Source organism: Garra rufa, chromosome 1 (assembly GCF_049309525.1).
Source record: "Garra rufa chromosome 1, GarRuf1.0, whole genome shotgun sequence".
In the NCBI taxonomy this organism is placed as follows: Eukaryota; Metazoa; Chordata; class Actinopteri; order Cypriniformes; family Cyprinidae; genus Garra; species Garra rufa.
Window position 1 is genome coordinate 87,362,367 of NC_133361.1, and position 18,004 is coordinate 87,380,370.

The 18,004-nt window shown below is 40.2% G+C and overlaps 2 protein-coding genes across 2 annotated transcripts in view; one reads left to right on the plus strand and one right to left on the minus strand.

Moving 5' to 3' along the window:
* The window catches only part of LOC141340027 (uncharacterized), a 158,193-nt gene that overhangs the window by 10,668 nt on the left and 129,521 nt on the right, over positions 1-18,004 (minus strand). The window lies entirely within an intron of this gene.
* LOC141342765 (stonustoxin subunit beta-like) lies at positions 4,459-11,614 on the plus strand. Its single transcript, XM_073847298.1, has 3 exons — positions 4,459-4,619; positions 4,703-4,749; positions 10,986-11,614. Exons 1-3 carry the CDS (start codon positions 4,459-4,461, stop codon positions 11,591-11,593), a joined length of 816 nt encoding a protein of 271 aa, XP_073703399.1. The 3' UTR covers positions 11,594-11,614.

Sequence of the window (18,004 nt, forward strand, 5' to 3'; positions counted from 1 at the left end):
CTAAATAAAATGAGAGAAAGGTAGATTAGTGTCAATGAGAATATTATGAGTGATATAGGTCTAGTTTTCTGACACATTTACTCTTTCAGAATTGTGATTAAATTAATGTCACTACTAAAAACATTAAAACACATTTTCAGCAGGTCACACATGTACATGAATTATTCAACTCAATACAACCTAAGAGTTTTGTCATTTAATGAAATATGTGTTATCTCTCCATTTACATGTTAACCTTATGAAAATGACTCTTGCAAACTCAGATGTGATGCATTTCTCTGAATGACTAAAGAAAACAGCCCTTGATTCACAACATTTAAGGTACAATTTAGCTTTGTAGTGTCTAAAACTGATGGACTATATTCAAGCTACATAATATGTGGAAGACCAAATCTATGCAGGACTAATAATGACAGTAAAGATGTTATTAATGTATGATCATGCTTTGATTCATAATTCAGAACCATTTCAATAAGACACTGTCAGTATTACAGTGAAAATTTGTTATAAATAATAATAATCATTTTTATGCATGGTTGGGTTTTCAAAATTGATCAAAAAGTTTTCTAAAACCTTGTTTTATGTTCTTCTTTTAGATAATAAAAAATGTGAATCGCCACTCTTTCATACAGAGAGTGTCTGATGCAGATGAGTGTTTCTAACTGCAGATCAGGGCCGGTAACAGAATGAAATCCCTGAGGTGCTTATGAAATTAGTGAACTGCTCTAGCCTTAATGCACATCTATTTCCACAGATTATATTTTTGTATTTTAATAAAAGTACTTTTTTTTTTTTTTTTTTTTTTTAACCTTTAATACTTATTAACATAAAAATGTAGTACTTTCTTGTACTCAAGTAAATCTTTGAATTACTTTTCCTTGAGTAAAAGTAAAAAAAGTAATAGATTTCTAATGTAATTAAGTATTTAATTATATTTAACATGAAACCTAGTGCAGTAAAAAGTACAATATTATGCTTTGGATGGGTGTGAAGTAAAGTTTTCTAAAGAAAAACACTTAAAGTACAGACACTTGAAAAGTAATTTTACAGCAGAGTAAAAACACTTTTGCTACTGTCCGCCTCTGGATGTAATTCCTGAATCACTGCAGTGTGCATGTCTTAGCAGCATGAAAACCAAGAGTTTTATACAATTGTTTTATACAATTATGTCTAGGCTAGAGAGTACACAAAGAGTGCTCCCTTTATAATCACTAAACAACTGCAACTCGCTTCAGTTCATCACAATCTCACAAATTTCTGTAATAATGCACAATCAATCTCTAATTTACATCACATGTTAAATATAATGAGCAAACTAGTGAGTTTAAACATGAGGATGTTTTCTATTTCTGTTTCAGAATTATTAAATGTATACATCAAACATTTGTATTTTGCACTTCAAAAAATTGATGTTAATCCACTGGAGTCGCAGCTAATAGTGAATTAAATTTAACTGTTTTATTCTCAACATGCACTTATTCAAGGCTCTTTTATAAAGGATTCTATTTCTACATGCATTACTCAGTGAATACATCTCTGTTTCTTACCGTGAAGCTTAAACTACATTTCAAGCATTTATTCAACACATCTCATTTGACCTTAAATAGCCATGACATTAAATAAAGTCAATAAAGCAAAGCAAGATTTAGCTAAATTTTAAATATGAATTAGCTGAAGGAACGTTCAGGAGCTCATCTGATCTCAGATATGAATCAAACTGAATGATAAAATAGTCAGATTATCTCATTTTATTTGTGATTTAGTGTTCAGCTCTTGCCATCCTCCATTATCTGAGAGCAGAAAACTGGCAACCCTCTGTACATGTCTTCATAACTTTATTTTTTACATTTTATTTAATCTCTTCCAGATTTTCTGCCTGTGATCTTTCAGATCAGGATTGTGAAATTGTGTCATCAGCTCTACAATCCTCAAACTCTGTCCTGAGAGAGCTGCATCTGAGTAACAATCACCTGCAGGACTCTGGTGTAAAGTTGATTTCTGATGGACTGAAGAGTCCAAACAGTCAGCTGCAGATACTGAGGTATTTATTTAGTCAGCTGATCACAATGTTGATGTGTGTCTGTAGATCATTTGTCTGTGTGATTCTGCAGATGAAATGTTGATGTGTGTGTTCTGCTCTCTTTCAGTCTTGCTGTCTGTAATGTCACTGCTCAGTGTTGTGAGAGTTTGTCATCAGCTCTACAATCCCCAAACGGTGTCCTGAGAGAGCTGGATCTGAGTAACAATGACCTGCAGAACTCTGGAGTGAAGCTTATTTTTGATGGACTGAAGAGTCCAAACTGTCACCTGAAGAAACTGAGGTATTTAAGAACATGAAAGATCATTTACAGTCAGCTGGTCACAATATTGATGTGTCTGTAGATGATCCGACTGTGTGTGTCTGTAGATGATCCGACTGTGTATCTGTAGATGATCCGACTGTGTGTCTTTAGACGATCCGACTATGTGTCTGCAGACGATCCGACTGTCTGTCTGTAGACGATCCGACTTTGTGTTTGAAGACGATCCGACTGTGTGTCTGTAGATGATCCGACTGTGTGTCTGTAGATGATCCGACTGTGTGTCTTTAGACGATCCGACTATGTGTCTGCAGACGATCCGACTGTCTGTCTGTAGACGATCCGACTATGTGTCTGTAGACGATCTGACTGTCTGTGTGTAGACGATCCGACTGTGTCTGTAGACGATCCGACTGTCTGTCTGTAGACGATCTGACTGTGTCTGTAGATGATCCGACTGTGTCTGTCTGTAGACGATCCGACTATGTGTCTGCAGACGATCCGACTGTCTGTCTGTAGACGATCCGACTATGTGTCTGTAGACGATCCGACTGTGTGTCTGTAGATGATCCGACTGTGTCTGTCTGTAGACGATCCGACTATGTGTCTGTAGACGATCCGACTGTGTGTAGACGATCCGACTGTGTGTCTGTAGATGATCCGACTGTGTCTGTCTGTAGACGATCCGACTGTCTGTAGACGATCCGACTATGTGTCTGTAGACGATCCGACTGTCTGTCTGTAGACGATCCGACTGTCTGTCTGTAGATGATCCGACTGTGTGTCTGTAGACGATCCGACTGTCTGTAGACGATCCGACTATGTGTCTGTAGACGATCCGACTGTCTGTCTGTAGACGATCCGACTGTCTGTCTGTAGATGATCCGACTGTCTGTCTGTAGACGATCCGACTGTCTGTCTGTAGATGATCCGACTGTGTCTGTCTGCAGACGATCCGACTATGTGTCTGTAGACGATCCGACTGTCTGTCTGTAGACGATCCGACTGTCTGTCTGTAGACGATCCGACTGTCTGTCTGTAGACGATCCGACTGTCTGTCTGTAGATGATCCGACTGTGTCTGTCTGCAGACGATCCGACTATGTGTCTGTAGACGATCCGACTGTCTGTCTGTAGACGATCCGACTGTCTGTCTGTAGACGATCTGATTGTGTCTGTAGATGATCCAATTGTGTGTGTCTGTAGATGATCCGATTGTGTCTGTAGATGATCCGACTGTGTCTGTAGACGATCCGACTGTGTGTGTGTGCGTGTGTGTGTGCGCGCGCGCAGATGATTTGACTGTTGATGTGTGTTTTCTGCTCTCTTTCAGTCTTGCTGGCTGTAATCTCACTGCTCAGTGTTGTGAGAGTTTGTCATCAGCTCTACAGTCCTCAAACTCTGTCCTGAGAGAGCTGGATCTGAGTAACAATGACCTGCAGGACTCTGGTGTAAAGCTTATTTTTGATGGACTGAAGAGTCCAAACTGTCAGCTGCAGAAACTGAGGTATTTAAGAACATGTAAGATCATTTACAGTCAGCTGGTCACAATGTTCATGTGTGTCTGTAGATGATTTGACTGATGTGTGTGTTCTGCTCTATTTCAGTCTTGCTGTCTGTAATCATACTGCTCAGTGTTGTGAGAGTTTGTCATCAGCTCTACAATCCCCAAACTCTGTCCTGAGAGAGCTGGATCTGAGTAACAATGACTGCAGGACTCTGGTGTAAAGTTTATTTCTGATGGACTAAATAGTTTAAACTGTCAGGTGCAGAAACTGAGGTATTTATGAACATATAAAAGATCATTTACAGTCAGCTGGTCACAATGTTGTTATGTGTCTGTGTGTATCCGTTTTGCTAAATTATAAGCACCAATAGTTGATTGCTAGAACTATCTGCAAAAATTCATGCCGGACACTTCAGATGCAGATTTAAAACATCAGTGAAATGGTGTATGAACAGCATACCGAAGTGCATGTTTTCATATCATTACTAAGTAATTAACAGTAATTAACAATGATTTGGGACAAATATAACGTATGGAAAACTGTTAATGTACACAAAGATGGTCTGTAGATGATCTTGACTGTGTGTGTGTGTGTGTGTGTGTGTGTGTGTGTGTGTGTGTGTGTGTGTGTGTGTGTAGGTTGTCTGGTTGTATGGTGACAAAGGAAGGCTGTGGTTATTTGTCTTCAGCTCTGAGTTCAAACCCCTCACACCTGAGAGAGCTGGATCTGAGCTACAATCACCCAGGAGATTCAGGAGTCCAGCTGCTCAACCACAAACTGGAGGATCCAAACTGTAAACTGCAGATACTCACGTATGTCAAACGCTAATACTGACATACTGAACATGTGTGTGACTCATGCAGATCTACATTAATGTGTGTTTTTGTGTTTATAGTATGGATTATGGAGGAGAGATCATGATGACAGCAGGACTACAAAAATGTAGGTCTACAAACACACACACACACACACACACACACGCACACACGCACGCACGCACGCACTGTCACGTTAGGAATAAGGGTCTGGGTCCAAATGCAGGGAGAAAGGTGTTTTAATAAAACAAATAAACAAACCAAGACAAAAGGCCAACACGGCACAAAACTAATAACTAAAACACAAAATAACAAAACCAAGAACAAGATCAAAAACCAGGGATATCAGGAACACAAAAGTACATCAAAGACACAAGACAATGCAGACCTGAAAACGGAATGAAGAGTGAGTGTTCTTATACAGAGTCCAGATAGTGAACAGCTGTGTGTGAATCAGTGTTAATGACAAAACAGACGTGATGAATCAGAGTGCAGTGCAAACAGCGACCTCAGGTGGCTGAGGGAAAACCCACAGCCCCGATCATGACAGTACCCCCTCTCTAGGGAACGGCTACCAGACGTTCCCAAAACAAAAATTCTGGAGGGAGGAGGAACGGTGGAAGGTGCATCAGGGGGAGGGATGGCGGGCCAGGCCCGTGCAGCGGAGGAACGTGAGCGGACACCGCCGCCAGAGGAACGTGAGCTGGCCTCGCCGCCAGTGGAACGTGAGCTGGCCTCGCCGCCAGTGGAACGTGAGCTGGCCTCGCCGCCAGTGGAACGTGAGCTGGCCTCGCCGCCAGTGGAATGTCCGCGGGCACCGCAGCCAGTGGAACGTGAGCTGGTCTCGCCGCCAGAGGAACGTGAGCTGGCCTCGCCGCCAGTGGAACGTCCGCGGGCACCGCAGTCAGAGGAACGTGAACTGGCCTCGCCGCCAGAGGAACGTCCGCGGGCACCGCCGTCAGAGGAACGCGAGCTGGCCTCGCCGCTAGAGGAACAGAGAGCGCGGTCACCGCCGCGTCCGGAACAGAGAGCGCGGTCACCGCCGCGTCCGGAACAGAGAGCGCGGTCACCGCCGCGTCCGGAACAGAGAGCGCGGTCACCGCCGCGTCCGGAACAGAGAGCGCGGTCACCGCCGCGTCCGGAACAGAGAGCGCGGTCACCGCCGCGTCCGGAACAGAGAGCGGGGTCACCGCCGCGTCAGGAACAGAGAGCGCGGTCACCGCCGCGTCCGGAACAGAGAGCGCGGTCACCGCCGCGTCCGGAACAGAGAGCGCGGTCACCGCCGCGTCCGGAACAGAGAGAGCGGTCGCCCCCGCGTCCGGAACAGAGAGAGCGGTCGCCGCCGCCTCAGGAACAGCGAGAGCGGTCACCACCACATCAGGCACAGAGTGAGCAGACGTCCTTCCTCGAAAAAACGCCTCCGCCCTCGCCATAAAGTAGGGGCGCGTCCGTGCCGCCTCAGCATTAAGGGCATCCATAGCTGCCAAACAGGCGTAAATGGTCTCAAACCGAGCGGCCGACGCCGCCTCAAATGACATCTCCCCCGCTGGACCCAATGTGGAGGTCTGCATTCTGTCACGTTAGGAATAAGGGTCTGGGTCCAAATGCAGGGAGAAAGGTGTTTTAATAAAACAAATAAACAAACCAAGACAAAAGGCCAACACGGCACAAAACTAATAACTAAAACACAAAATAACAAAACCAAGAACAAGATCAAAAACCAGGGATATCAGGAACACAAAAGTACATCAAAGACACAAGACAATGCAGACCTGAAAACGGAATGAAGAGTGAGTGTTCTTATACAGAGTCCAGATAGTGAACAGCTGTGTGTGAATCAGTGTTAATGACAAAACAGACGTGATGAATCAGAGTGCAGTGCAAACAGCGACCTCAGGTGGCTGAGGGAAAACCCACAGCCCCGATCATGACACGCACGCACGCACGCACGCACGCACGCACGCACGCACGCACACACACACACACACACACACACACACACACACATGCTGCAGAGCGGAGGGGGAAGAGTGGAGAGCATCTGTTATAGCAAATCAACACGCTGTTGTGAATAATTAGGCAAAGCATCTTCTCAAAGGATAAAAACACAAAATTAACCAGTTTTCTCCATCAATTCAATTTAAAGGAACTGCATGTAAGAAATTTATTTCAGTTAATCATATAATGGCCCTGACATGTCACTAAGAAATCATGTTCATTTGATACATCATGATACACCGTTCTACAGTATTTTGAAAGTGATTGCAGTACCAGTTTTGGCCACAATCCTACATACGGTTCCTTTAACAGTTGCAAACATTGTCATCTAATTGAATTGAATTGAATCTTTATTGTCATTGTATAAGTACAATGAAATTAAATTAATGCAATCCTTTAGGTCACTGGTTCTCTATTCCAGTCCTTCACTTTTCCTCCCATACCGAAAAAAGTGGCATAATGGACTAAGATGATAGAGACCAAATTCAGTATACATCTTATTGCTGAAATTAAATGCATTATGAAAGTGATATTAAAATCATTATACATAAAACCCTTAGGCCCAGTTTCATAGACAGGGCTTAGGTTAAGCCAGGTTTAGGCCATAGTTTAATTAGGACATTTAAGTCGCTTTTATAAACATGCCTTAGATAAAAACACTACTGGTGTGCACCTTGATACATAACAACGAAACAAAGGTGGACCTGGTGGACACTTTGGAGAATGCAGCCGCATGATTCGGTGCCTGAAGCATGTGTAAAACAACTTCAATCCTATTGGTCCACATATCCCGTGACGTCATAGGTGGGTACCCAAGAGTACAAAAGGGCACCTGTTGAATGTGCACCATTGTCTGAGATGTAAACAAGCAGGCTGAAGACATGGCAAGGGGACACAGAATGTCGGTCCCCTTTTGGGAAACCATGGTTACATGGGTAACCCGAGACGTTCCCCATCTTGCACTTTCTGTGAAGCTGCCCAGACCACAGAAAGTCGCTTTCTAGGCAAGGGCTCAAGGAGACCACTACTTCAGACCCTAGGAAGGGCAGTAGTCGCTAAGCTAGCACATGGATATCTTCAGATAGATATGTGTGTAGGAAGGGCTATCAGAGGTGGAACCGGCTAAAACTACCCAGACCACAGAGAATGGGCTGTCTACTTAGAAACACAGAGAGGGAAGACAGCACTATCTAGTCAGGGCTCAAGGAGACCGCAGCAATGGGCAGAGCACATAAACGCTTTGCCCCACATCCCTCGGGAATGGGAACAAACATGAGCGGAGCATATCAATGTGACTCATCACAAAGGTTAGAATGTGTGTGTGTGTGTGTGTGTGTGTGTGTGTGTGTGTGTGTGTGTGTGTGGATGCAAGTGTGTGCCTAGGCTGGTTGTAGCTGGTTTAAGCTGGAAGTAGCTGGTTTTAGCTGGTCTCCCAACCTGGTCAGGCTGGTTTTAGCTGGTGGTTTCCCAGCCTGACCAGCTAAAATCAGGCTGGTTGACCAGCAACAACCAGCCTAGGCTGTTTTTTTTTTACGATTTCTGATATTTGTACAGAATTTACATTTTTATTTTAATGTAATAATTAGAAATTCATTTAATTTTATCTTTGAAACACAGGGCTTAAAGTTCTCCAACATCATGCCAGATCTCCAGCATAGAGCATTTGGCTGCGGAAAAAAAAGTGTCCTATGGTTAAAAAAATAAATAAATCTTGATATCATGTTCAAGTTCATGTGTTGGCCTACCAATGGTATCTGATATACAGAGCTCTAATTCTCAACCAAACTAACATTACTAGCCAACCAGAAGTTTTTGCTCTTATAAACACAAGGTGCGCATAATATAATATCAAACTACAAAGGTGCAACCCAGATGAATGGAAAAGCCGCCCTGGTCTCGAGCGTGACATATTGAAAAAGCTGCAAGGCGGTCAAAGATGTAAAATCTAAAATCTATCATATTTACATAGAAAAGCTATTTGAAAAGCAGCGGAGCTTTGTAAACAGCTCAGAGTAATCATGTAATCTCCATAAGAACGATATGATTGCCAGAACTAATTTTTGAAAAGGTCCTATTCAAACATGAGTTTTTAACTGTAATTTACTGGTAATTTACCAGTGAGTACAGTATATGTGAAAGAAGCTAAACTCTTCCTCTGCATTATCTCACTAGATTTGTCACTAGATCAACACGGCAGACAGCACACCCTGTTTGTTTTCTTTATTTTGCAAAATCACAATTGTTATTATGAGTGTATACAAATAAAAGTAGACCCTTTACAGATTCGATTGATGTATTGCTAAATGATGTATTGCTAAATGACGGAGTAATTGAAGTTCCTTTTGGGGTTATTCGAGAAACTGCCACAAAATGCACCGGAGCGTTTGTCAACCCCAGGGGGTTAAAACTAACAAGTTAATCTGAGTTCTGTATACTTACTTAATTTTTTCAAGGCTACGGGTTTAATCAATTTAAGTATCCACAGCTTATTGTGTATGTGTAGTTACAGTTCATTTGTGACTGATTTGATCTTATTTTATTGATCAATTTATGGAATTTTACAATTTAAAAATTGGAGGCTAATAATTAGGTTTGGGTATCGTTTGGGGTTTTTTCGATTCCGGGGCCAGATCGCTACTTTTAAAATGGTACCGGTGCCAAAACTGTGCCTGAACCGATACTTTTTACAAAAAGTTCTTTAAATTGAGCAATGTAATAACTGTTTAAAGTATACATTAATATTTAAGTAAATACAAAACAGAACAACAATAAAACCTAATCCACCTAACCCAACGACAATAATTTAACAGCTTCAAATTTCAACAATTTGAGGTTGACCAAACTGTTAGTGTAATCTGTTACGTGTCATGTCATGAAACATTTTTAATATGAAAACTGTCTAGTTAGGCTTATTAATTGTAATGATTTAATTTCAAACAACAAAAAAAATTATAGAGAAAGTAAGCAAAGTACCAACAGAGCTTTTTGAAACTATTTACGAATTAGTAAACCACTGCGTCGCAAAATGATTCACTGCCTCGAAGCGCTCCAATCGAATCGCAAATCAATTGATTCAGAACGGGATCTCAATGCCCCATTCAATGCGCATATCATGAATCATCAAATCGAAACTTAAAAGTACGTATAGTGAATCATTTGATTCAGAACAGGACTTTAAAGTGCATATCTCGGCTGATGTCCGCAAACTGTCAAACACGGTACATCCCTCTGCTTTCAAGTTTATTCCATGTGCCCTCAAATGTTTCATTAGATTTGACATGTTTCCCCCTTTACATGCAGCTTTTGTAAAACATTTGCTGCACATTGCGGTGTCTGAATCATTTCTTGTGAAATATAGCCACACTTTAGAACGTTTAGTTTTTGGCATTTTAAGTTAAGCGCTTACGTTTAATGTAGCTAGCTAAGCTAACGGCAGACCACCTGCTGCAGTCAGAGCAAGTGTAACGATAGTTGCTGCATTCATGCGCTTTTCGGATGGTCTAATTTCCCGACAATTTGGATTTGTGCTTTTAATTCACAATGTGAAAATGCACAGTAACTACAAAGATGTCTTGGATTTGTATCATCACAGCTTTACGATGTTCACGTGAGTTTTCTCATTCAGATAAGTTTTCCGAACATTCTGACACCCCATGAATGCAGTATTTAAATTTAACTAGCGATCATGCATGTTGATAAATCAATGCTTCTTACATCCATGTCATAACACCAAAAGACAAAAATTTCAATCGACAGTTCAGGCATTTAAGTGGCACCGAAATGAGGCACCAGCAATCCGCGTTCTGATTCGGTCCGATGCATACCGGTCATATGGGTACCGGTGTCGTATTGGCACCAGGTTTCGGTGCCCAACCCTAATGGCCGTATAGTTGATGAGGCCCTCGCTGGGGATCTGTCTCTTGGTCTCATCTAGTCTCGGTCTCTGCTGACATTCAGGATTGTTGAGGTAGTCTCTAGGTGCTGATCCACCATCTGGACAGGATCCGGGGGACTGCAGTGACCATCTGATCTGGATATAGACTGGGTCCAGGTGGCTAAAGGGACCACGGAATAAAAATGAGACAGACTAATATTAGTGTAGATGCCATTCCACTTTTGATGTAATGTGTTTCACTATTGGAATCTCTTGAATGTATGTAAATTTTATTTTTATTTGTTCATTTATTTATTTTGTGGGGGGGGGCTCCAGAGGTCTAGGACCGGCACTGCTAGCGAGATCCCAATCATTATATTAGTCAGGACATTTGTAAATATTGAGGACATTAAGGACTGCAAATGTAGTCAAAGCTATAAACACACTCAGACATCTTCACTTTTATGTTGTTTCTCTCTTCTTGTGTTCAGATGCCTGTGATCTCTCACTGGATCCAAACACAGCATATAGTCGACTCGTTCTGTCTGATGAGAACAGGAAGATCACACGTGTGGGAGGCTATCAGCCATATCCTGATTATCCAGAGAGATTTGATTATATTCCTCAGGCTTTGTGCAGAGAGAGTCTGACTGGACGCTGTTACTGGGAGGCTGAATGGAGTGGATCTGCTGATATATCAGTGTCATATAAAGGAATCAACAGGAAAGGAGGATACATATCTTCTGCGATTCTAAACCCTAACCGTCAGACCTTCTCTTATAACGGATTAAATAGGAAAGGAGGGAGGGAGGACAGTGAGTTTGGACTCAATGACAAATCCTGGAGTCTGACCTGCTCTGATAACGGATTCATTGTCCGTCACAATAGTAACTGCACTTATATACCTGCAGTCCGTTCATCCTCTAATCGAGCAGGAGTGTATGTGGACGTGTCGACCGGCACTCTGTCCTTCTACAGTGTCTCTGACACACACACACTCACACACTTACACACATTCAACACCACATTCACTGAACCCCCCTGTGCTGGATTTGGGGTTTATTATTATTCCTCTCTGTCTTTGTGTGATATTAAATGATAGAGAGACTCTCTATAAATCCTTTTTCTGATGTATTCATGCATACAAAATCATAATTAGATTTGTATTTTTTCATTTTTAATAAATGTTTTAAAATCTAGATCAGGTATCATACTGTTCTGAATCTTTAATAAACGGAGTAATGAGGTTGAATTAATATTTACATTGTAAACTGATCATCAGATTGACTAAAAGTAGATTTGTGATTAATTTAACCCTTAAATGCATGACTGTTTTGCCAATCACCATTACATATTCGGGTCTTTAGCGACCCAGGCATATATATCAAGTACGAATGGATCTCTTACTGCTGCAATCCCTTGTGAAAATAAAGTGTACTTGAGTGCACTAAAAACACTTAAATACAAGAAAGTACATTAGTAGTACAATCTTATATTTTGTGCTGAATAAAATTGTAAAAATGATACACTATAAATACACTAGTTAAAAGTATACTTTTACTGTAGTAGTATTTTAGTTCAATTGTGAAAGTATTCTAAAAACAACTGATATTTAAAGGAACCGTATGTAGGATTGTGGCCAAAACTGGTACTGCAGGCACTTTCAAAATACTGTAGAAAGGTGTATCCCCTCCCAACCTCCCCCCTGACTCCAGGTTGCCAGCTAAGCTGCAGGATCCAGCAGGAACATAGGCTGCTTCAAGGAGCTTCCAATGGCAAGTGACAAGTCCTACAGTATTTTTTTTTTCTTTTATTAATTATGTTTATGCCTCACGAGAGATGTTTTGCGAATTAATTATGTATTGCAAAAATTTACTAATGGTGATTAGCCAAATATTTCGTAAAGATGTACTGTAATACCACATTTCAGTCAAAACATAGATTGATTTCATCCCTACTGGAAAAACAGCTAGACCAGCTCAAGCTGTGTTTTGGAACATGGTAGCTGGAAGCTGGTAGCTGGAAGCTGGAAGCTGGTTTGATCACCCAATTTTTTAGCTAGTTATTGATGTCTAATTCCAGTTACAATACATGTCCAAAGCCTGTTCTGCTTTACGAAAGGAGCACAAAAACATTCAGGAGGAGGATTCTGTTTATTTATGTGAATATTATTTAATATTATTATACAATATGCATTAAAACACTTGTTTTTTTCGTGTCCTTAAATTTATATGAGAAAAATTACTTGGTGTAATTCACTGGCAGTAATAACCTAACTAAACATAAAAACTACTAACTACTAACTAACAGTTTTCAGCAGCATGCTAATTCACTTATTTGACTTGATTTTTTTGTTGATGTCTTGAATTTTTTCTGTTACATAGCACCCAAGTTTTCATGTTCTGGCCTTCAGCTCTGATTCCTCCAAATTTTTGCCCTCCAGCCACTTTTGAAAGCAACCTAGAAAAAATACACAAAGCTGATTAATCATTTGCACAGAAAATACAATCAACAGATTAAATGAACAGAGTAAATGTCAGAAACATCCAGTTAGAGACCAGTTATTTTGTTTGCTGTAGTAGCATCTCATAAACCTCCATTTTCACAACCAAGGTAAATGGTTACTCTTTTTGTTCTATACTGATCCTATAATGACACTGACACAGTTATGGTTTCTTTTTCAATTGTGGTGCTATGAAATCAGCATTAGAATGTACTGACTAGGCAAATTATGTATTGCAAATTCTGCAAGAAACAAATTTATCACCAGAACTGTATGTTCATGCCAGTGATCAAAAGTGTCTATAATATGTAATTATTATAATAAAAATAATTCTCAATTATCAAACGAGAATGTATACAACAGTTAGTTGTATACATATCAACACTGGCCAGTTATTGTTCCAAGAGTGAGCTGATATGCAGTTCTTTGTTATAGGGCTTTTAGATTGAGTTAGTGTAAATTGTGTTGTTGGTTTGTATATAAGGGTGGTTTGGATTATCTGCCAAATCACAGTCAAATCACAGCCGTGCTGATATTTAGAACAGCACACTCTTTGCTTGTGTTATATTGTGAGACACTCATATTAGAATGCACAATGATGTTTATGTATGTGTCTTCATACATACGTATGAAGTATAAACAGATGCATATGTATGCAGATAACTATTTTACACTGGAAAAACATTTAACAGTTGCATAATTTTTTCACACATAACTTACCTTTAAGTGCTCTAAATTTGTGAGGTGTCAGAGGGGGCCGAGGATCAGATTTTGTGGTGGGGCAACTTTTTCCTTCCAGGCTACGGTTGGCCAGGGTGCTTGTTCCACAAATGCACACTGCCAGTTCTTTCACAAACAAGCTGTCCTTTAAATTAGCCTGTATCTTCTTCAATTTTTCACTGTGTATTACTACACCTTCACCAATCTCAACCTGTATAAAAGAATGTTTTAAAATTTAACATTAATCAAGAAATGTAATGGAACTGTTGTTTTCTTTTTATTCTTGATGTATAATCAATAACTCAAACTTTTTTGGGGGATGTACTATTACAAAGTGTGTCATTTTACAGAAAAGACTGAGTTTGGCTATCACAGGGAAGTTATATACTATTGAATTAAGTAAATACGTACCTCAAGGTTTCCTGAAATTTGTTCAGAGCTTTTAACCCTTGTGCATTGTTTCAATTTACAACCTTTCGTTATGTTTCGTGGCTGAAAACAGCCACTACTTTAAACTGCTGTAAAAATGTATCAGATAAATATTTTTTTCAATTTTTTTGGCATAAATCTATTAATCAACCTCAGTCCTGCTCAAAAATACTAAATGTTTAAAAAAAAAAATCAGGATTTTAACTCTTTAATTTCCAAATTCCTAAATGATGTCACTGATTTGGGGGAAAAAAAACACAAAATGACTAATTTTCAATATAAAAGGTAATTGTGGCCTGGATTTTTTTTTTTTTTAACCTTTTTAACAGTCTTGGACATGTGAAAGATTAGTAAGAACATTGGCTTTCATGCATTGTTAGTTTTGGCGCAGCATCAGATTTTCATTTTTTCTCCCTCATTTATTGTTTGTGGCAGTTTTTGCCCCATTGACTTCCATTATAACCACATTTTTTGATTGCAAAGCCATGACACCATATAATGCTGAATTCTTGATTGTTTGTGGTTTTCCCTGTTGGGAAGGGGTCAAATTTGTAAATTGTACTGTTGATTATCAGTTGGCCCCATTAACCCTTTAGATAGGACTTTGCAAAAAAAAAGCTTAGTTTTACATAGAGTTCTATGGAGTATAACGGCATATTATAGTGTGTGTGTGTGTGTGTGTGTGTGTGTGTGTGTGTGTGTGTGTGTGTGTGTGAGCGTGTGTGTGTGAGCGTGTGCGAGTGTATGAGAGTGTGTGTGAGTGTCTGTGAGTGTGATAGAGACCTCTGTGCACCTTGATACATCTCAGAAAATCAAAAAAGCACCTCAGCTCTCAGAATTATATGGTAAACAAATACATAAATATACTTTCTTTATTTTTGTTTACTCCATGTTGTTCTGAGAGCTGAGGTGCTTATTTTGATTTTCTCAGGGGTATCAAGGTGCACAAAGGTCTCTCTCACACTTTCACACACTTTCACTCACTTTCACACACTCACACACGCTCACACACACACACACACACACACACACACACACACACACACACACACACACACTAACTATAATATGCCGTTAAACTCCATAGAACTCTATGTAAAACTAATCTTTTTTTTTGCAAAGGCCTATCTAAAGGATTAATGGGGCCAACTGATAATAAACAGTAAAATGTACTAATTTGACCCCTTCCCAACAGGGAAAACCACAAACAATCAAGAATTCAGCATTATATGGTGTCATGACTTTGCAATCAAAAAATGTGGTTATAATGGAAGTCAATGGGGCAAAAACAGCCAAATCTGCTGCTGCACAAAAACTAACAATGCATCAAAACCAATGTTGTTTCTAATCTTTGACATGTCCAAGACTGTGATAAAAGGTTAAAAAAAATCCAGTCCACATTCACATTTTATATTGAAAATTAGTCATTTTGTGTGTTTTTTTTCCCAAATCAGTGACATCATTTATTAATTTGGCAATTAAAGAGTTAAAATCCTGATTTTTTTTTTTTTTAACATTTAGTATTTTTGAGCAGGACTGAGGTTGATTAATAGATTTATGCAAAAAAAATTGAAAAAAATATTTATCTGATACATTTTTACAGCAGTTTAAAGTAGTGGCTGTTTTCAGCCACGAAATATAACGAAAGGGTAGTAAATTTGCCCACAGTGTACTGTTGAGTTTTTGAAATATTTCAAAGCATTTTCCCAAAATATGTATCAAAATAAGATTAGTCACCAAAAATCATTCCATTTGCTTTAACAGAGAAAAAGTTGTGGCCAAATTAAGACTCAACAGCACCCCTCAGTGGACGAAAACGTCCCCAACAACACATAAGGTTTACCTTTGGATGTTGCCTCTCGTTGCTCATTCAGTGGTCTTCTGAGGACTTTCAAGCAATCTTCGATGGAGGCGGGAGCAAGCACATCTGTGACAATGGCTTCTGCCTTTGTCCGACCACAGGCCATCCTCTTGGCAATGTCCGAGTCCGGATAAATCGTCGGGGCTAGCTTTGTTCCACAGTCTCCTGCTCGATATGATGTAGTGTGTTGGACAGTGTGATACACACTCGTCACCTCAGCAGCAGTCACTTTGTCTGCTAGAAAGTCGTTTTTAGGTCGGAGAAAAGCATCCATAGATTTGGATGTCTCTTTCTGTTGGACACGTTTCTTGTGAGTCTCCGTGAGTCTGTGTCGTTTGACATCATATTCCCCTCCATGTCCGATTTGCAAAGTTCACAAAAAGCCCTCTCGGTATCTCTCTCAACACATTTCAGCCACAAATATTCTTTTTCCCAGTCTTTCTTGTACCCACACCTTCTCTTTTTAATTGATGGCGGTCCCTCAGACTCAATCTCTTTCTCCATTCTTTGAATTGAAAAGCGCGCCTCTATGCACGTGAGAGCGCTGTCATGACAACAACGAAAAAGTTGACAGCAACCTATAGTCAGCAGTTCAAGTGAGGGGTGGGTGTGGCAACGGTAGCGTGCTGAACTGTCAAGTAATGTTCGTTTGTCTCGAGGATATGGAGTGACCAACTTTTTTTTTTGAGCAAGCATTGATTATGCGTGACACGGTCTCAATTTGCGGGACGCATAAATTGGGCTTCAAACGCTGTGCGCGCACGCGCTACGCGGGACGGGTGGTCACCCTATGTGTAACACACCACTTTTAGACTTTGTTTTGTAAGCTCAAATTGAGTTACGGTATTCTGCCTTTGTTTAGCCGTGTGTCAATATGAAGTTACACAGTTATACAGTATTCTGTCTTAGTTGGTCACACTTTGTTTTAAAGTCCAATTCTCGCTTGTAACAAACCATTAACCATGACTTTTCCCTCAATAAACTCCTAATTTGCTGCTTTTTAATAGTAAGGTAGTTGTTATGTAGGTATTGGGTAGGATTATGGTCATGCAGAATAAATGCTGTATAAGTACTAATAAACAACTAATATGCTAATAATGCTAATAAGCAACTAGTTAATAGTGAGAATTGGTCCCTATACTAAATTGTTACCTCTTTGTTTTGCTGTCAATTAAAGTTTGCTGCATTTAAATTATGGTGTAACTTGTGTACTTAGACAAACTAATTAGACCACAATCTACCAAACTGCTCCATATAACAAAGCTCTGGGGGATTACCTTCATCTCCTAGCCAATCAAATTAAGTTTTCAGCATGTCCATGTACCCTTATCTGATTGGTTCATTTAACCCACTGTGCGCTAGTGATGGGAAGTTCGGATCATTTTACAGACTCGGATCTTTGAGTCTCGTTCAGCAAAATGAACGAATCTTTTTTTGAGTCATTTCATTCATTTTGCCAAAATATAATTAAAAAGCTATGTTTTACTTCCATAACACATGTAATGCTCATACACGTTTATATAATGTTGATCACACTACAAACAAGACAAAACTATAAGCTATTAGAAACAAAAGATTTATGCATTGTTTACCTGGGTCTTCATGATTAGCTCCCTCACTTCTATCTGTCCGGGTTTGAGTCGTTCGTTCATTACGTGACAAACCCATATAAGCTTAACTAACGCAGTCTGAGCCGGAAAGAGAATTGATTAGTTCATCTCTCGAGTCTTCGGGTCCGAGTCGATCGTTCATCACGTGTCAGCCCCATACGCTTTACCTGTGCTGCCTGAGCCGGAAACAGAATTGATTAGTTCATCTCTCGAGTCTTTGGGTCCGAGTCGTTCGTTCATCACGTGACAGCCCCATACGCTTAACCTATGCAGTCTGAGCCAGAAACAGAATTGATTCGTTCATCTCTCGAGTCCTCGGGTTTGAGTCGATCGTTCATCACGTGTCAGCCCCATACGCTTAACCTATGCAGTCTGAGCCAGAAACAG